This window comes from Miscanthus floridulus, chromosome 17 (genome assembly GCF_019320115.1).
Source record: "Miscanthus floridulus cultivar M001 chromosome 17, ASM1932011v1, whole genome shotgun sequence".
In the NCBI taxonomy this organism is placed as follows: Eukaryota; Viridiplantae; Streptophyta; class Magnoliopsida; order Poales; family Poaceae; genus Miscanthus; species Miscanthus floridulus.
In genome coordinates this window covers 28548988-28569366 of record NC_089596.1, presented here as the reverse complement: position 1 = coordinate 28569366, position 20379 = coordinate 28548988, and the positions used below count along the sequence as shown (strand labels likewise).

General features: G+C 52.5%; 1 protein-coding gene and 1 pseudogene across 1 annotated transcript; one reads left to right on the top strand and one right to left on the bottom strand.

The window, feature by feature from the left end:
* Positions 1-6809: 6809 nt before the first annotated feature.
* LOC136515476 (uncharacterized) lies at positions 6810-7250 on the bottom strand. Its single transcript, XM_066509053.1, has one exon. It carries the CDS (start codon positions 7248-7250, stop codon positions 6810-6812), a length of 441 nt encoding a protein of 146 aa, XP_066365150.1.
* A 4550-nt stretch (positions 7251-11800) lies between these two features.
* Positions 11801-13996, top strand: LOC136518053 (tryptophan aminotransferase-related protein 1-like; annotated as a pseudogene).
* The last annotated feature ends 6383 nt before the right edge of the window (positions 13997-20379 follow it).

Below are 20379 nucleotides of genomic sequence, written 5' to 3'. Positions count from 1 at the left end.
AACATTTCTACTGTAAATGTCAAGAACATATTTTTCCTAAATACTACACTTCCTAAGGAGTACTACCAAATTTATTTCACAATTTTTGAAACTACCAAACTGAAGATACAAAATTTACAAAACAACACCAGATCTGGATTTAAATGAACTAGCCTATCCTACTCCTGTCGCTGACCGGTGGGACCCGCCTGATAGGGGACCCCACATGCCAGTGAGACACGAACAGAGCAGCGACGCTGCTTGGCACTGCGCGGCTATGGCTCGTCGACGGCGAGGTTCGCCAGCGATGACGTCTTCACGACATGACCCCCACTATCTCCCGGACCTAGCGACCTACTTGACCGAGCCTATTGACGGAGCTAGGTACGGTGGCGGCATTCATGGCGGCACAGCGGAGCGAGACAATGGTGCTACACCAACGGAGACCACGGTGAGGCACTAAAAGGCGCGGACGAGCTTCCATGGGCTCAGGCGAACCTATCGCGCAAGGTTGCACGGTCTACGGTGGAGGGAGGTGCCCCAGCCACGGTGACGGGCGCGGCGGGGATGCTCCGGTGAGCTAGCGCACGGCGCTGTTGCTTACCAAGTGCGGTCCGCGAGCGCGGGCCAAGGCGGTGAGTCACTGGAGCTCAGGTGGAGGTGTTGTAGTGGTGGAGAAGCGACGAGGGCGAGCTGGCGCTGGCTACGGCGACGGCGGAGCTGCTCGGTGCTGCGGGAGCTCGGCGGCTGCGCGCAAGGACGAAGGAGGAGCAGAGGAAATGCAAAAGGGAGCGCGGGATGGGTCGGTCGAGCGCTGGTGGTGTTAAGGCCGCTCTCTGGCGCGTCACTACCGCACTGGGCAGAACGCCGGTGACGCGCGGCCATTTCCTGCGCCACGCGGCGGCCACGGTCTGAACCGGTCGGCCACTGAATCCATCGATTTAGTTCGTTCAGTAACGAAATGCCGAGCCTGACGACGAGTTTTGCAATTGAAATAACTCCCTATGCAAAGCGATTCAGTGATTTCTTTCAAAACAAAAGTCGTAGTCCTAAGTACCATCTCCAAATGTTGTTCAATGATCCCATGCTAAATCGCAACATAAACTGAGTAAAATCATGATCAAGGTCGGCTTGTCAGGCTATCAGTGATCCAGGACTTAGCAAAATTTCATAAGTCATGAGATGTTGATTTTACTGATTTTTGTGATCCAATTTCACACATGTTAGGAGCTGAATCAGTTAGTGACCCAAAAATAAAAGTTGTTCCTTATGTCAAATACTACAACTTTGCTTTAGTGATCTCCTCCATGCAAGGTCTCTAACACCTAGTTCAAACTTGGTCAAACATGTCACATTTACATGATGATACACATCAAAACATGGCTCAATGACCTTTTTACCCCTAACCATGAATATCAAAGTTGTTCATAATGATACTCTAAACATGTTTAGGCAATTTGCAAGGTTATCCAATCATTTCATGTAGTAGTCACTCATTGAGCTAGTTAGTGTAATCACAAGAAAGCTTAAGTGTTGGTTCATGAAATGTAACCATGAACAAGGTCCTATTTGCTACCCTAGGTGTGGCTACATGTTTGTGCGACTCACATCCACCAAGTACATGTGTCCACTCATGATCATATGCATAGACACATGGAGACATGAAATAACGAGAAAAGTTGCATATGTTTAAGAAACATGCGATAATAAGCAAACGTTGCAGATGTTGCAATCCAATGTTTCAAGTGTCAAAGCTTATATGTGAATGCTTTATGATCATGCTCATGCTATGCAAGTCAAGTTATGCAAGGCTAACACCCGAGGTGTTACACTCCTGAACTCATTGGTGGTGTCCTCCTCTTCGACAATCACTATTTCATCGCTACGCTTGCGGAGGATCAGACTGCTTGGGGTCGAGGTTCGTCATGCACGATCTCCTCCACCTCGTCCTCCTCCGTTGCAGCCAAGGACACCACCTGGGGGCTTGGTGGTCGGATAGCAGGTCCGACCATGCCCTCCGAAGCATCGGGGACTACCGTCTGCTCCTTCAGCGCTGAAAGTTTGTCCGCTCCCAATTCCACCATTGCCGAAGGTGCTATCGCCGACTCGTTCAATGTTGTAGACAGTCGCTCGCCGCCATCAAGCCCACCAGGGTCAGCAATTGGCTCCCCCACGTGCTCCCAAGCACTCGGGGACTCCAGGGTGTGGTCTACCAGCATCTCCACCACTCCAGGGCTAGTTTCTGTTTGCTGCTCAGTCTGAGCGGGCGGGGCTGGATCAGTTGTTGGCTTTGCACTATATCAAATCAGTTATTTAGTCACAACAGAAGTAAGGGAAATACAGCAAAGTAAAGTCATCACAAGGACACTTACAGTTTGGTCTGACGGTTCAATTTCTTGAACCGACGGTGCCGACCTGAGCCTCCGGGTGCAGCCGCGGGGTTGACTCCTATGCTCGACAGGGGAATTCTTGGCTCTCCCTTGGTCGGCCTTGGTTCCGCCTGCTGCTCTGAGTCTACTTTCGGTTGTTGCTCGGGTACCTCTGTTGCCCGTCCCATGGGGATTTCCGTCGTCTGCTGCGCAAAAATTCCCTCCGCTCGTTGCTCGGGGACTCTCCTTATCGGAGCTTCATGGACTTCTTCGCCTACCCCGGTTTGTTCCTCTGCACGTGGGTTGAGTGGAGGCCCTTTCATGCTTGGGGGAGGGTTCATGAGAATCTTGTCGTCGTCAGACCAATCGAACACCGCGGTTCTTCGTGTTCGATTGGTCTGGTCATCATCAAGAGAGATGCCACCTGGTTTGCGGGGAGCAGTAGCTGCTATTTTCCTCTTCTTCTAGGCCGGCTCATCTGCCACTGGCCTCTTCCCTAGATTTTCGCCGACACCGGGGGAGGACTCTCCATCCAATTAGTATCCATACCTTCAGATTCCGAGGAGACACCGATGGAGCTTTCTTCAATTTGAACTGGTCATCGTGCATCCACTGACGATGGCCAATCGTTTCTCAGCACACCCGAGAAATAAACCACCCTATCTTACAAATGGATCTTCACATGAGTAGGATCAGTTTATTGCTCGGCAGTATAAATAAACTTCTCAGAAACACATAGTCAGGATATTCACCTGAGGGGGCAGATTCTTGCAATTGAATGGCTTTGTGTACCCTGACAGCCTGAAGGAGGATAGCGGAGCAAATAGCTCGGCAGTTCGCTCTTCGACATCCCTCCTAGATAGTATTTCTGCCCTTTGAATTCATAGCCTGGGTGTGCCCTCTCTTTATAGGGCTGTATGCGGCACACTATGAAACTTGCCACCACCAATTCACCATTGGTCTTTACTCCCTTTATCAAGCCGAGGAGTTCATTCACTTGCTCCATGTCGTCGTTGCTCGGCAGCTTCGACCAACTCCTCTGGCTTTCTAGGATGTGATCGGCGTTACAACGAACCGCTGGGTGGCTTTGTTTCATGTAGAACCATCTAGTGTTCCACCCCTTCAGTGATATGTTCAGCTGTATGGTAAGGTATTCACTCGCCATTCCATCCTGAAGCTAGAGATACACCCCGCCGACCACCTTGGATCTAGCGCCGCCTCTTTTCTTTAGCCAAAATAGGTGACGAAAAAGATTGAAGTGGGGTAGGATTCCAAGGTATGCCTCACAAAAGTGGATGAAGATGGAGATGTGCAAAATGGTATTGGGATGGAGATTGCACAGAGTAACCCCCCAGAGCTCCAATAGATCCCTTAGAAATGGGTGAACAGGAAACCCTAACCCACGCCAGAAATAGTCTTCGAATACCACTGCTTCGTCAGTATGAGGCGTGGGAAAGGACTGACCAAGGGCTGGCCACCATCCGGTGGTAGCACGGTTGGGGAGGACGCCGGCTTCCACCAATCGGTTCAGCTCAGCTTCTCCTGTTCATGATGGCACCCACTCCTCGTCACGTTGGGCCATGACGTCCGCCTTCTTGGGACTCATCTTCTTTGATTTCACAGCTCCTCTCTTTGGTGTCATCTCTCAGATCTAGTTAGGGTTTGGTAGCGGAGGCAAATGTGGTTGCGAATTTGGTGGCGCGAGAGATGAGAAGGAAGATGAAGTGGAAACGGTGGGAACGGGGTCTGCGGTGACACTATTATATAGGATTTTCCCCACCGTTCCGCATTCAAGGGTTTTTTGGGAACCGTTCCTGTGATCTACGCCGCCCCGATTTCTCCGATGCGGCAAATGGGCCGTTATCTGGGCATCTATGCAACCACAGCCCATGTCACTCATTTATCGCTGCCATCAGTTGCTCATCGCCAAAATATCGCCGACTTCTCTGCCATTTATTGAGGCTCAGTAACTAACACTGTACATCTATTACTCTAGTTTTTTCTCCTCGATTCGATTTCTCCGATAACTCCGCCTGCAGCTTGGGGACTGGCGGCCTGCTCCATTGGTCTTTGTTTGTTTTTTTGTTTCTGACCCTGGCACCACGTGACTGCGTCACCTACTGTCAGGCTCGGGGACTAAGTGGGCACACTTCACCTTGCGGTGAATGTGCTTTGTCTCTTCATGCCCGGGGACTGGCTGCCTGCTCGGCTAGTTTTCTACTATTCTTCAAGTTTCTAACCCTAGCACCACATGACTACATCATCTGCTATTAGGCTCAAGGACTAAGTGGGCATACTTCACCTCGCGGTGAGTGTGTGGCATTTTTTCTCGAAGACTACATGCCTATAGAGGAAGATTGACTCCTACAACTTTGTTCAGACTCTAAGTGGGCACACTTGGTCTACTGTGGAGAAATTTTCGATTCTAAACTTGAGCTCCTTACACCCTTATGGCAAGCCGTACTTGGGTCACTCTGCTCGGCGATGGTTCACGGTGCTCGACAACAGGTCACGCTGCTCGGCGATAGATCACGCTGCTCGGTAATGGTTCACACTGCTCGGTGATGGTTCATGCTACTCGGCAAGTTAGCATGGTGGTTGGACCTTGAGCTTGACTTCTCAGCGTTGTTCGCACCTGCTCGGACGAGCTCAAGATGATGTTGCACAACGGGTACAAGGCGCTCGGGGGCTAGCTGTGGGGTGTACGACCCCGGATACCCATGGTAGACCACATGGGCTGTGCCCCTAGGGGTGGCCTAGCCCACAAGAAGAAGCCTTGCAGGGCACGACTCTATTCAGTGCCTTCCGCAAGACATCAGGAAGATATCCTGAAGATACTATGAGATCTGTTAGGATATGTATGATCCCAAGATTCCTGTAATCAGTTATTACTTTTTGGTTATCTCTCAGATCTAACTGACTTGTAACCCTGCCTCCCGGACTATATAAGGCGGGCAGAGACCCCCTCTAAAATCACAGCATATCATACGATAGCTAATACAAACCAACAGACCACAGGAGTAGGGTATTACATCATACTGACGGCCTGAACCGGAACCTGTCTAACTCGTGTGTCTTTGTTGCCTTCTTGTTCTTGATCTTGTGCTCCTCTGCCGATCAATCTACCTTCATGGGATACCCCTTGGAGGACTGCCGATGATATTCTGTCGACACTATGGCATCCAAGTTTTGGATGACCTCACCAAGAGGGAAGGACATCACGACCGTTACCGAATGCGACTCGAAGTAGTGACACAACTTCCTTTTGGCGATAAGGATGGCGTACAGGAGTTTCTAGATTTAGGAGTAGTGAGTCTTGGAATCAGACAAGACCTCGCTAATGAAGTACACGGGATGCTGCACTTTGAGGGTGTGTCCCTCTTCTTCTCGCTCTACCACCAGGGCGGCGCTGACCACTTGCGTGGTGGCCGCAATGTAGAGTAGAAGTGGTTCCCCATCGGTCGTGGGGACCAAGATTAGGGCCTTCGTCAGGAGCTGCTTGACCTTGTCAAGTGCCTCCTAAGCCTTGGGCGTCCATTCAAAATGGTTGGCCTTCTTCATAAGCCGATAGAGGAGGAGACCTCATTCGTTGAGGCACGAGATAAAGCGGCTGAGCATGGCGAGGCACCCTATAACTCGCTGTACCCCCTTTATGTTTTGGATTGGGCCCATCCTTGTGATGGTTGAGATCTTGTCTGGGTTGGCTTCGATGCCACGCTCGGAGACGATAAAATCCAGCAGCATACCCCTTGGGACCCAAAAAACGCACTTCTCAGGGTTGAGTTTGATGCCATTTGCTTGGAGTTTTGTGAAGGTCTGCTCTAGGTTGGCTACAACCTGGTTAGCCCATTTGGACTTGACCACGATGTCATCCATGTAGGCCTCAACTGTTTGCCTAATGAGATCCACGAAACACTTGAGCATGCAGTGTTGGTACGTAGCCCCCACATTCTTCAGGTCGAATGACATTGTGACATAGCAGAACGATCCAAATTGGGTGATAAAAGATGTCATGAGCTGGCCAGACTCTTTCATCGCAATTTCATGGTACCCGGAGTACGCATCAAGGAAGCAAAGGGTTTTGCACCCTGAGGTTGAGTTAACTACTTGGTCTATGCGTGGCAAAGGAAATAGATCCTTTGGACACGCTTTGTTGAGACCCATGTAGTCAACACACATTCTCCATTTGCCACTCTTTTTTCATACAAGAACAGGATTGGCTAACCACTTAGGGTGGTATACTTCCTTGATGAACCCTGCTGCTAAAAGCTTCACAATCTCCTTGCTGATGGCCCTGCATTTCTCCTCATCGAAGCGATGCAGGCGCTGCTTCACTGGCTTGGAGCCTGGCCTGATCTTCAAGGCATGCTCGGTGACTTCTCTTGGAATGCCTAGCATATCCGAGGGTCTCCACGCAAAGATGTCTCTATTGATGCAGAGGAAGTCGGCGAGCACGCTTTCCTATTTGGAGGAAAGTGTGGTGCCGATGCAGACCACTTTGCCCTCGGAGTTGTTGGGGTCTATGAGGACCTCCTTGGCATCCTCTAAAGGCTCGAAAGACCCAGCCAACTGCTTGGGGTCGGGCACTTCTTTGACAACCTCTTCCCTGATGGCCACAAGCTCTTTGGAGGCAATAATTGCCATAACGTGTTTGCAACACTCAACCTCGCACTCGTAGGTGCACTGAAAGGAGGTGCCAATGGTGATGACCCCACTTAGACCCAGCATCTTCGACTTTAGATAGGTGTAGTTGGGGACGGCCATGAACTTTGCGTAGCATGGACGTCTCAGGATGGCATGGTAGGTCCCATGGAACCCGACCACCTCAAAGGTAAGGGTCTCCATCCTATAATTGGTCAAATTCTTGAAGGGGATGAGCAGATCGATCTGCCCAAGTGGCATGGCCTGCTTCCTAGGTACAATGCCATGGAAAGGCACCCTAGTCGGCTAGATGCGCTATCAGTCAATGCCCATGGCGTTGACTGTTTTAGCGTACATGATGTTGAGACCGCTGCCTCCATCCATCAGCACCTTGGTGAGCCGCTTTGTGCCGATGATCGGGTCGACCATGAGTGGATATCTTCCTAGCTGCAGGACGCTTTCTAGTTGTTCGTCCGATCAAAGGTTATGACGAACTTCGACCATCAGAGGAAGGAAGGTGCGGCCAGCTCAGCCGTATAGACCTCGCGGTGCACAAGCTTCTGGCAGCGCTTGGAGTCGTAGGTTGCTGACCCTCCAAAGATCATGAGGCAGCCATCCAACATCAGAAATCCACCGTCCTTCCCCTCGGCATCGTCTATGACTGGCTTGGGCTCCTTCCTATGCTCCCCCTTGTTGGAGCCTCTGGACAAGAACCGCTTCATGATGACACAATCCTTGTATAGGTGCTTGACGGGGAAAGCATGGTTCGGGCATGGCCCTTCGAGCAACTTCTCGAAAGTGGTTCGGGGTACCTTCAGCAGGCTTCTAACCCTCCTTGTGGTCAGCAATGGCCACAAGCAAGCCCTTGCACCACTGCTTGTTCTTCTTGTTGGGGTGGTTGGAGGTGCCTTTGCCAGCGTCTTTGTCCCACTTTGTCTTGCCCTTAGGGCGGTCTGGTGGCTTCCTTGCCGAGGCATGGCTGGTGGTGATGTCGAGGAACTCCTTCATGGTTTGTAGGCCCTTACATCCTAGCTTGTGAACCAGGGACTCGTAGGTGGTCCCGGACAGGAAAGCTCCTATGATGTCGGTGTCAGCAACATGTCGGGTAGCTCGTTGCACTACCGAGAGAAGCGCCGGATGTACCCACAAAGAGTTTCCCCAAACTTCTGTTGGTAGTTTTTGAGATCCCATGGGTTCTCAAGGACACGCATATGTGCCCTGGAAGTTTCCCACTGAAGATTTCTTTTAGGTCTGCCCAACTTTGGATTCGGTTGGACAGAAGGTGTTCCAACCACGTTTGCGCCGAATCGGCCTAGGAACAATGAAAGGTTACGGATAATGAAATTGTCAATATCCACTCCATTGGCTTAGCAAGCAAGCCGATAATCCTCAAGCCATAGACCAGGGTTTGTTTCCCCAGAGTATTTCAAGATGTTGGTCGGTGGTCGGTATCGCGGTGGGAAGACGGTGTTGAGGATGTGTCGGCCAAAGGCCTAAGGTCTCGGCAAGTCAGTGCTCAGGCTTCGGTCTTCACCGTTGTTGTAGCATCCGCCACGATGAGGGTGGCAGCCGTGGCTAGCCTCCTCCCTCTCATTGCTGTGGGCACACCTACGGGCATCCATGGTGTCGCGTGTGTCATGGTGGAGACCAAGACGCTCATGCACCAGGACCGCAGTGCATGGCCTGCCGCCTCGCTACGCCTGGTGGACTAACATGTCCCTATCGGGTCGCTCTGAGGGCGCGCGCTGGCTGGCGTCGAGCTCATGTCGTCAGGACAGCGAGCTCTTGGCCTGTTGTGCCGCCGCACGCTCGAGTAGCATGCAAATCTCACGATGGGCCTGACGATCCTCGGGCATCATGGGCCCTAGAAGCCCTCGGAGCAAGGCCGTCGCGACAGCGATGTTCTGGCTTGCTCAGGTGAAGTGTGGGAGGGTTTTGTCATCCTCGATGATCCTCCGGTTCATGTCTCGGGCCACGGTGTGCGCACGCCCACCGTCTCCATGGCGCTCGATCTCTGGCTTGAGCTCCATGCGTTCTTGCTCAAGATGGAGTCGTGCTTCTTTGAGCTCTTGGTGTCGTGCCCTTAGCTGCTCTACCCATAGACGAGGTGGGGCCCCTGTATCCTCCTTGACCTCATTGTCGAGGTTGTCCATTGGGGTAGCCCCTCCCTCGTGGATGCTTTTGATGTATCCCTCGGTGGTACCTGCCATGAAACATTCTTGCGAGAGGTGATAGCTCCCCCTGCTAGAGTCAGAGTCAGAGGGCGACTCTGATTCTCCTACGAAAAGGTCATGGAAAGATTCCAAGATGTATTCGATCATCCCCATGAACACATTGTTCATAGGGGATAGGGTGTGCGCTACGCCACAAGGTGGCCAATGGTCTCTGCAGCGTTGCGTAGACCGAACGGGAGCACTGTCAGGGCGCTTCGGATGAGGTATTCTAGAGAGAGCGTCTCTCCTCTGGCAAGATGCGTCATGACATTGGCGAACGAGAAGGTGAGGCGACGGAGGTCCTCTCGTGACGATCGGGGTCTGAGGAAGGCGCCGAGCTGGTGTTCTACCCCCCATAATCGAAGCCGAGGAGCTGGTCGCTCTAGGGGGAGCAGGCCTCCGATGCATGCAGCTGCAGCTCCTCAAGTGCCTCGGCGATCGCATCGAGGCCGGTGGAGTGGAGAGTTTGGATGGTGAAGGGAACCTGCACTAACTCTCCCTCTGTCATAATGATGAAGTCCAAGTTCCCAAAGTGCATGTGCGCGCCCGAGACCCAGCTGACACCGTGACTAGCCATCCAAGGCCTGATGTGAATGTTGAGACGCACAAAAAGCCCCTACTTGGTGTGTCAACTGTCGGTGTTTTCGGACCACCGATGAGTAAATTTGTATTTGCATGTCTGGCTCGGATGGTGTGCTCAGAGGACATAAGGGTTTATACTGGTTCAGGCAAAACGTTCCTACGTCAAGTTTGCTGTTGTTCGTGTTACCGACACTTGGTTTGCAGTTGGGGTTATAAACAGGCGAGAGAGGGAGAGGATCCTAGGTCTCTGGTGGAAGAAGTGAACGGGTGCTGAGAGCTCGCTTGCCACTTAGTCGTGTGCCCGTGTCATGCTCTTGTGTTCTCTTCTCCCAACATGGGACGCTCTGCTTCCCCTTTTATAGGCAAAGGGAACACATGGGTTACAGAGGAGGAAAAGGAGAAGAATGAGAGAGAGAAGAATGCTTCTAGGGTTGCTGGGTCCTTCTTCTCCTTCATGCGGGTCCCACTGATCCTGTAGATGTCAACAGGGATAGCTCCATATCGCGGCCCTGTTCGTCACTGGCGAAATGCATAGGCGTCATCTGCCAGTCATGGTGTTCCACTCCGTCCTGGCGGACGTCGTGGTGAACCGACGCGCCTGTCAGCGTCCATACGAGGATTATGCAGAATAGCACCGGCATGTCCGACATTGTTCTTGATGTGAATCCCTAGGTATGGCCCGTCATGGCCACGGGTTACATTGAGGCGTGCCAGCCTCTTACCTGGCGTTAGAGTTTTGACCTAGGCCCATACGCTTGGACCTAGAGTGGTTGGCGGCGGTATGGGTCCCCGTCGGATGAGACAGAATCCGCATCCTTGAGGTCGGGCGAGACGGAGCCCGCTACCTTGGGTGAGGTGGAGCCCGTGCCCAAGGGGTCAAGCGAGACGGAGCCCGCGTCCTTGGGTCGGGCGAGATGGAGCCCGCACCCAAGGGTTCGGGCGAGACGGAGCCCGCAACCTTGAGGTCGGGCAAGACGGAGCCTGCACCCAAGGGGTCAGACGAGATAGAGCCCGCATCCTTGGGGTCGGGCGAGACCTTTTAATACGTCTTGAGCCATCCAGGGAAGTCAGCGTGGGTGCTAACTTTTTTGCTTTGGGTTTCCTTAATATTGATACCCGACAACAGTTTTTGATTTGTAGTTCGAGCTTGCCTGCAGGCGCGGCAGTGCCGCACTTTTGTGAGGCAGTGCTGCAGTGTGGCAGTGCTGCACCTTAGGAGCAGCAGTGCCGCACTTAGAATTTAACTTCTGCTGCGAGTTTGTTTTAAACAGGCCTATTCATCCCCCTCTAGGCGACATCAAGGTCCTTTCAATCATCAACCATGGCAACAAATAAACAAAGAACATTGATGACGAGGCGACAAAGAAGCAGCAGATCTGGACGGAGAGGAAGCAAATCCGGTGCGCGCCACCACCTAGCGCACCGAGGAAGATGAAGGAAGAAGACGGCCGCCTCCCGGAGTCCTAGCGAAAGAAGAAGGTGCGGCGCCGAGTCGCAGCAGATCTAGCGGCGGGGGAACGGAGAGGAAGCCCGCCTAGGAAGAACGCCCCCTCGCCGGACACCACCTCCGTCGGTATCTCACGGGATTGTAGTAGTGGAGAGGGAATTGAGGAGACGGAGGCCACAATAGGAAGAGGGGTTGCTTTATGGGCAAAGGATTTGGCGGAGGAGGGAGCGCGCGCAGAGCTTTCACTGTTCCTGAGCGAGCCACTTGCCGCCTCCCGAAATCGCCCCTAAATCGCCCGCCATGAGCCGCGCTCAGCCAAGCCCTAGAAAAACGTCCAATTCGAGCGTACCCAAAGAGCCAGGCGGAGGGGGAATTTGGCCACGGGGAGACGGCTAAGGGATGGGCCAAGGGCACCAGACACGTGAACTGCACCCTGAGAGCGCAGCCAGACCCGCGGGCTACCCTTGCAAACACGGCCCCAAAGGCCCTTTTGCAAAATGGGTGGTACTTGGATTTGAATAGCTTTGTCAGCGTCAGCTCCCAGGACCACACAGCACGAGGCCCCCGCTCCTGCACAGCCATGGCGGCCTTGTGCTTGTGCTTGTTCAGCATCGACCCATCCAAAGTTAGCTGCCCGGAAGAAACCTCGTCGCGTCTCTCGTCATCATCAGCTGGCGGCAGCGCGCCGCACGCGCACGCCACCGGCCTGCATGCGATGCGCGGCCAACGTGTCGTTAACGCCGGCCGTGGCTTTAAATCCGCTGGCCGCCTGCTGCTCTTGGCTCTTGTTCGCCAGCCGTCGTTGTCGTCAGTGTCGTGTACTCGCGTTCCCTTCCAAGGCTCCCGTTGCGAGGTCGGAGGCGCCGATGGCCGGAAGCGGAGCGGGGGCGGGGGCGGGGGCGCTGGCCGGGCTCGCAGTGTGCGCGACGCTGGCGTGCAACGTCGCCTGCGTCGTGTTCTTCCTCCGCGGCCAGGTCGAAGGGCGGCTGCGGCGCGGGTGTGCGGCGAGGTTGGGCGCGGGCGGCGTCGCGGCGCAGCGGATGGAGGAGGGCAAGGATGGGGAGGCGCTGGACCGCGACGTCGCGGCTCGCGCCTGACGCCGTCCTCAACCTCGAGCTGTGCGTGCCCACCCACCACTCATGTTCATCTTCTCGCCGCGCCGCGTCGCAGGCTCGCAGCAAAAAGGTAACTGAATCACGGACAGAACTGAACTTAAGCTTGGCTTGCGTGGCCCGCAGTGGCGACCCGACGATGTACGAGGCGTTCTGGCGGGAGGTCGGGGGCCGCGGGGCCACCGTGATCCGCGGGTGGCAGATGATGAGCTACGACTCCGACGCCGCCGCGCTCTGCTGGTTCCTCGAGCCAGAGCTGGAGCGCGAGGTGCGCCGACTCCACCGCGTCATCGGAAACGCCGTGGTCGATGGGTACCACCTCGTGGTCGGCACCGGCGCCACCCAGCTGTACCAGGCCGCCATGTACGCGCTCAGCTCGCCGGCGCGCGGGGACCGGCCCGTTCCCCGTCGTCTCGCCGGCGCCGTACTACTCCGTAAGATCAGACAACGCACGCAGAGTGTTAGTACTATGCTATCGTTATGCGATGCGAAAGTTTTGTTTTTTTTGTCCTCCATCTATGCCAGTCGTATCCGCCCCAGACGGACCTCCTGCTCTCGGGCTTCTACCGATGGGCCGGCGATGCCAACACGTTCACCGGCGATGAATGCATCGAGCTGGTCTGCTCGCCGAACAATCCCGACGGTGCCATCCGCGAGGCCGTCGTGCGCTCCGCCGGGGCCAAGGCGATCCATGACCTGGTGTACTATTGGCCGCAGTACACGCCCATCACTGGGCGCGCCGCCCACGACATCATGCTCTTCACCATGTCCAAGATCACCGGCCACGCCGGCACGAGGCTCGGGTACGTACGCAACGTAGAAGACGCACGATTCCCGGAACCATTTGTGACAACGATGGCGATGGCTCCTCCTCAGGTGGGCGCTGGTGAAGGACCGCGACGTGGCCAGGAAGATGGTCTACTTCGTCGACCGCAGCACCATTGGCGTGTCCAAAGAGTCGCAGATGCGCGCCACCAAGATCCTCGGGGTCGTCTCCGACGCCTACGAGGCCGTCCCGCCGGCCGCCAACGGCATCACCGTGCCTCGCCTCTTCGACTTCGGGCGGCGGCGCATGGAGGATCGCTGGCGCACCCTGCGCGCCACCGTGGTTGCCTCCGGCGGCGCCTTCAGCCTACCGGAGGAGACCATCCGGCTACTGCAACTTCGCCAAGAAAACCGTGACAGCTTGTCCTGGTAACAAACTAACAACTAACCGTTGTCAGTTTGCCACTGCATAATTCAAACAGATCGATGCCTGCAACCAAGCTAAGGTGTGCTCTGCATGTCTGAAACTCTGAATTCTTCTTGGATTTGGCTTGTTTGTAGCGTTCGCGTGGCTGCGATGTGAGAAGGAAAGCGTAGAGGACTGCGCCAAGTTGCTCGCCGGCCACAAGATCGTGGCTCGCGGCGGGGAGCATTTCGGAGGAGACGCGCGGTGCGTCAGGATCAACATGCTGGACAGGGACAATGTTTTCAACATGCTTGTTCAGCGCCTCTCCGCCATAAACTAATCAGAGCGAATGAATGCATGGAGTGGCAGCAACCAGCAAGGAAGAATAAAATGAACCCAGAAGATTTTGGTGTTCTTTTTCTCAATTTGGTATCTTGGTTCCTGGTAGGGAAACAAGTTTTGGTTTGCTTTTGATGCTTGGACTGAACTCTGTCAATCAGTAGACTGTTATGGATTCAGAAATAAAATAGGATTTGTGTCCTAGAATTAATACCATGAATGAACTCTCCAGATAGCGTCATTCATTCAAAGAAACCTGAATTAGCACCAATGGAGCAGATTCCAAAGGGTGTGACTGGTTAGTCCAACTAACAGAAACAGCAAGAGAGTTTGGTCCATTTCTATGTGAAGAAAAATGGAAAAGGTAGCAGGCATAAAAAATGGAGAAAAGGTAGCTGGAGTGTCGTTTCATAAATTATTTGGCTAAATCAATGTTGTTTTGTGAATTCACAAGTTTCAAGTGCTTTTTACCGAACACCAAAAGAAACTAGCGCTATTTCCTGAATTCTCCCAACTGTAAATATTGTCTGTAAGTCTGAAAATTCCTAATGTCAGACATCTTGCTGCTTATATTTCATTCACGGAGGACTACATTGGTCGGTGAGCACTCAGGGAGGCCCAACAGAGACAGAGTCACAGCACACACAACAGAATACATGAATGAAATCACACGTCGGCCGGCGACGCCAACTACCTCCTCTATTTCTTCTTTCCTCCTCAACATCAGTGGCCTCAAATTTTCACTCACTATAGCAATTGTGGAGGACTTGTGGCCGGATTAGAACGCCGCAGCCGACGGGCAGATACAGCATACCCACCGCATCCACTAGCTTGGCCACAACATCGTTGACGTCCCCGCGATCACCGGACACAGACACCTGAGCAGGAGGAGGTCCCGCATGCTGCCGTCGCTGCAGCGCTACGGCGGGACGGCGCTGCACACCGGCATCCACATGCTGCTCAACTCCAGCGCTACGGCGACGTCGGCGACGGCGTCAGGCGGCCTCCTCCTCAGCCCTGTCATCCCCAGTCAACAATGTTCCTCATCCCATCTTAGCATGCAGGTTGCAGGATGAACTCGGCAGCGACAGGAGAACTTATAATAAAGATTGATAATATTAGAAACTCTTGCACGCCATGCGTGCCCGACCATCAATCAAGATTGTAAAGCACATGTATCCCCACAGGCCTGTCAGAAAAATACCATCAATTGTACCTTACATGTTGCATCCTTAATAATTTCGTATAAATGTGCAAGACTGTATTTATAGGTTCATGTTCTTTAGTTGTATTGTACTGCCATGTTATATGCAGATTGGATCCGGTCACCTTCAAACAATCACCCGTGGGCCCTGCCCTGCCCACCTCCCTCACTAGTCACTACCACCGTGTACTCTTCCAATGCCGTCCTGTATGTGTGCATCTATCCATCTTGAATCAAGACGTGCACAGCAAATGCACAGAAACAACTACTCCTATATGAAAAAGGTAGCATAAGTTATAAACTTAACTGTGGTGCTAATATTTTGGGATGAAATTGCTTTTAAATCAATTAAATTGAATCTCAAATTTCGAAGAAACATACACTTCCTTGACATTTTTCGAAGTCTGAAATAACAGCCTTACGAACCTAACTTCGAGTCTTCTCTTAAAGCGTTGATCAAACGATGTAGAATATTAAACCTGAATTGTAGAGTGATATGTAATCTCTGACATTGCTTAAGGGAGCATGGGCTAGTTCCGTACAAAACGTGCCGAAAAATGAGTTTCAAGGTGATCACTCACGTGTACGACAACTGTTCGCTGAAATGCATTGACACTCCAAACTTTGGGACAGTTTATCTCCACATCGGTTCACTGTTTTTCCATGACTTATAAATAGTCGTCATAGCTCTTCACGTACAGTAAAAACTTAGTTACAGTATCTGGGTTCGTTTCCAAGCCAAACACGACGAAATGGGAGTTCCAAAATGCCCCGAGCCACTGTCCCTCACCCTAGCAGCCTCTGCTGCGGTCACCGCGGGCAGGGAGCGCTCACCACGCCCGCACTGCATGCTGCCACGCGCTGCGCTCGCCCAGCGGCCAGTGCCACACGCTCGCTTGAGGCCCCTCGCACCCTCGCCTTGTCCTTAAGCCCAGCTGGAACTCAGCTGCTCCTGCTCGCTGTCCGCCATTGCGCCTCGGCAAGGCCAGCCACCCTCGGGTCCTGCCTGCACCTGCACCGCAGGCTCCGACTGGAGAACCTGCCAGTGCCGCCTCCTACGCACACCAGAGCCCGCTCGCCACCGGAACGTTGCCCGCCACCAACCGCGCCATGGGTGAAGCCGCCTAGCAGAGCATACTGAGCTCATCCCCACGACTCCTCCATCCTAGCTAATTGGCTCTCATAGCATGGGTTCTTCATCACTAGCTGGTGCTGTAGCAAAACATGCTGAGCTCCTCCCCACGACTCCTCCATCTTGTTACTTTAAGTACTAGTCTTGATCTCTAGTTATACTTTGATGATACTTATAACTACTTTGTTTAGTATAATTGGCTCTCACAGCATGGTTTCTTCATCACTAGCTGGGTGCTCTAGTCTTAACGTGAGATTAGGGTAGTATCAAATAATGTAAGTTTGGTGCTTACTCTATCAGTTACCATGGATTATGGCTAGCTCTCTAGATAGTTTGTGGTAGGTGGCAGGTGGTGACGGCCATGTGCATCCTCTGTATTCCATCATGATAGAGTTAATTATTAAAACATAGGGCACGTTGCATTGCTGGTCTAATTAATCCTTTAGGATAATTAGGGTGGGCTATGCTCCAAAGTGCTATTGCATCCTATCCTTACTATTTCTTAGGTTTATATGTATCACTATAGTCCCTTGCTAGAGTTGTGCTTGATTTGATGTAACTTAGGATTCTTACACTCCCTTGCTTGTTGTCCTCCAACTTAGCTACACTTTCACTTTACCTTTCTAGAGTGAATCTTCTGTGTGTCATACTACCTTATTGTATATCACTTACCACCACTTGGTTTAGTGGGTAAACTAGTTAGTAGATACATCATGGTTAGCTGTCATCTTCTTTAATCATTACTTCCCTGAGGATAAATACAATACCCTGAAATACTCCTGGTTCAAATGATACAATGATATTTTGTACGCTTGCAGAATATTCTACCTGAGCATAAGAAATACCAACACCTAGTTTGTGGCCTCTCAAGATGGAAAGACGCAAAAAGAAAGAAGATACCATATAAAGTGTTGCGACAATTTTCCATTGGCACCTAGGCTAAAGAGGATGTTTGTGAGCTAAGAAGCATTAGAAGTAGCACAATTGCACAAGTTAAAGCGGTAGCCCATTGAGAACGATATGAGCCACCTAGCTGACAGTGAGACATGGCAAGACTTCGACATTGAATATCCAGCAAAAGATGTAAGAAATTTTAGACTTGGCCTTGCTACCGATGGGTTCAATCCTTTTTGTAAAAGAACACAAAATACAATATGTGGCATGTGTTTGTTGTGCCATACAACTTCCTCTTTGGGAATTTATAGAGGAGTCAAACTTGATGATGGCTTTGCTTATTTGAGGTCCTAAATCACCTATGAAGGACTTTGATGTTGCCGGATGATTTAGCTCCGGCAATGCCAAGTAATGTGATTGCGTAGATGGAATCGAAAGGTGGCACACGAGATAGAAGGATTTATATTGGTTTGGGGCGTGACGTCACGCTAAACCCTACTCTAGTGGTGCTGCTGCTCTTGTATTCGTATGCTCAATTACAGGGGCTGTTGCTCCTAGTTACGAAGTAGATTGGAATGGTGGAAGATGGATCACAAGCCTAAGGTCCCTACCCTCCTTTATATAGGCAGAGGGGGTAGGGTTACAGAGAGGGCGATTCAGCTAACAGATTGGATTCCTGGTTTCTTACACAATATGCGCAACAGATTGATCCTAGCTATCATCCAATACGCCTTTCTTGGCTTGCCGTGATCTCCACGTTGGTCGACTGTGTCGGCCCTTGTAGGCCTCCTTCTTAGCGGCTACTGGGCCAATAGCCTAGTGATGGTCACATATACGGGTGGTGCGGGTACCCCTGGTCCATATATCTGACAGTAGCCCCCGTATGACTTAATGATAAGCTAGCTCGTAGCTTTAGTCCTCAGGACGTTGCTGTAACACCCTCGGTGTTACATTGTACTGTTTTTGCTAAAATGCTGCATGAGCATCATACTTATGTGCAATAGTGTGTAACAGGAGGCATAAATCAATGTTCGGCACTTGAAACGTTTATCCGAAACAAGAAACAGATGTTACGTTTCATGTTGATTAGTATTCTAAGTGATTTTTTATCGAACAAAAATGTTATAGTACGTTTATGCGAACTTCGATAGAGTTGGTAGTAAGTACTTCATAGGCGACGATGAAATAGGTGTGGTCAAGGACGAGGCTCGCTAGCTCGTATACCCAGTAGGTCGGAATTAGAATTCGACGCGAAACCGTTCGAAGTTTAAGACATTTCACGTAAGTTTGAAAAGGGGTCGACGAAGCCATGTTCGGCAAAGTTTGTAGAGCGATCGGGTTAAGAAGTGGTGAGATGTTTTGGCATGATCGGCTAGCCTTAGGTACCCTTTTTCGTGTAGAACAATTGGTTGGGCGGTTGCAGCATCAGATTTGAGTTTTTTAGTTGCTTTAAAAAGCGTGCACGGCACATGGCCCATCTCCGGGCGCGGTCACCACGCCCCTGCTTGGCCTGGCACCGCTGCTGGCTTGCCAGCATGCGCTGCCGCGCCAGCCACGCTCCCACTGCCCCGCCAGGGCGTGTACGCACCCACATGGCCTTGCGCTTCGCGCCGCGGCCGCCTGCCACCATGCGCGGGCGCACAGTCAGCACCGCCGCTGCTGCCGTGCTGCGCCCTGGACGCCTACCGTGCCCTACCCTTGCACGCGTCGGCTGAGCCACTGGGTCCCATGTTGTAGCTCGCGTTGCCATGGCTACACGGCACACCACGTGCACGCGCACTGCGCCGTTGCGTCTGCTTGCGCCTTTCCGCTCATCGAGCTGGTGTCGCCACTCGGCTGGCGCTCACAAGCACCGCCTGCTTGGCACTATTGCCATTGACACTGCGTAGTTGCACGCGCATGGGGTGGCTGCCTACTTCGTCAGCGCGCCAGTGCCCACTGCCACGCTACGCCATTGTTCCCTCTGCCCTGCCAGCCTCTACGGCGATAGCACCAAGCCGATGCGCCTACCTTCCCCTGTCCTGCCGTAGCCGGGCCACGTCGAGTCAGCGCAGCGTCCGCATAGGCAGTGTGATTACATGCCTTGGGATGGAGTGCGGACTTAGCCACACGTCGAATGCGTCCACTGCTGTTGCTGGCCCTTTCCATGCTTAGTTGGACCGTTTCGTCGTCACCGGTCGTTTTAAGACCCGCAGCCGCGCCGTGAAATTCCCTTACCCACGTCCACCGCTGTCCAATTGCTTGTCACTGCACCTTCGCCCTATTCCACTCCACCACGTGCGCGCCCTAGTTTGCCCTACCGTGGCCTGCCTAGCACTGCCGCCGCAGTCTCGCCATAGCCGCCGCCGCAAGGCCTGTCGGGTGCACGTGGCCAGGCCCACTCGAGCCGTCTTCGGTCAAGCCACCACGACCGGTAAGCACGAGGTGAGTCTCTGTTGCCTACACATGAGTTGGTTCACGCTGTTGAGGTGGTGGCTCACGAGAACACATCTGCCGTCGCAAGGAAAGAGCCATCGCCGGGGAGGGAGCTCGGGACAGCGTCCCCGTTGGTCGTATCACCTTCAATCATTGCGCGTTGAAGTCAAGGTGAGCATCGACTCCTTAGGATGGGATTGGGGGGTCGGCTGTGGCCGACGTGGCCGCCCGGTGCCGCGCCGTCGTGCCGGTGCGCACGTGGGTGCCGAGGGGCGTCGTTGCGGCAAAGAAGGGAAAGGAGAGGGTGGCAGTTGCAAAACCTGTGACTCAGTGTAATAGTGCTCATGTTAGTTTTGAGAATAGGGTAAAGGACGGGGGCTTTTTCGCTAAATGCACAGCCCTACGCGGCTCCGCAGTGGGCCGCTTGCGATGGGCCGCGTCGCGCGATGCCGAGCGGACCGCACCATTCGTTGCGCCTGCGCGCGGGCGAGAAGCCGCTGTGGGCCGAGCCGATCCGAGTGGGCCGCGCAATAGAATGACGTTTTCAAATTTCCAGTAAATAGAAATTGTTTATTCAATAAAGAGTTTAGCTGAACTTTGGTAAATTATAGTAAATTGTGTAGGGGTCCAAAAATAGTGAGACTAATTTTGTTAGATTCACAAAAATACCATCTACTTGTTAGTACAGTTAGATTGCAGTTAGCTGTGATAAGGATTGGGTCATAAATTCAAAATTAGAGAGCTAATATTATGTAGGTTAATATTTGTAGGAATATTTGTGAAAGATTGGTGATAGTTGTAGATATAAAAACTTTACAGTAGGCTTGCTAGGTTGGTAGGTACTTGCTGTAAAATTTGTAGCCCTAGGGTAGGTTGATAAG

Excerpts from the sequence above, each read along its gene's own strand:
- LOC136515476 (XM_066509053.1), bottom strand. The coding sequence starts at position 7,250 with ATGCCACTTGGGCAGATCGATCTGCTCATCCCCTTCAAGAATTTGACC.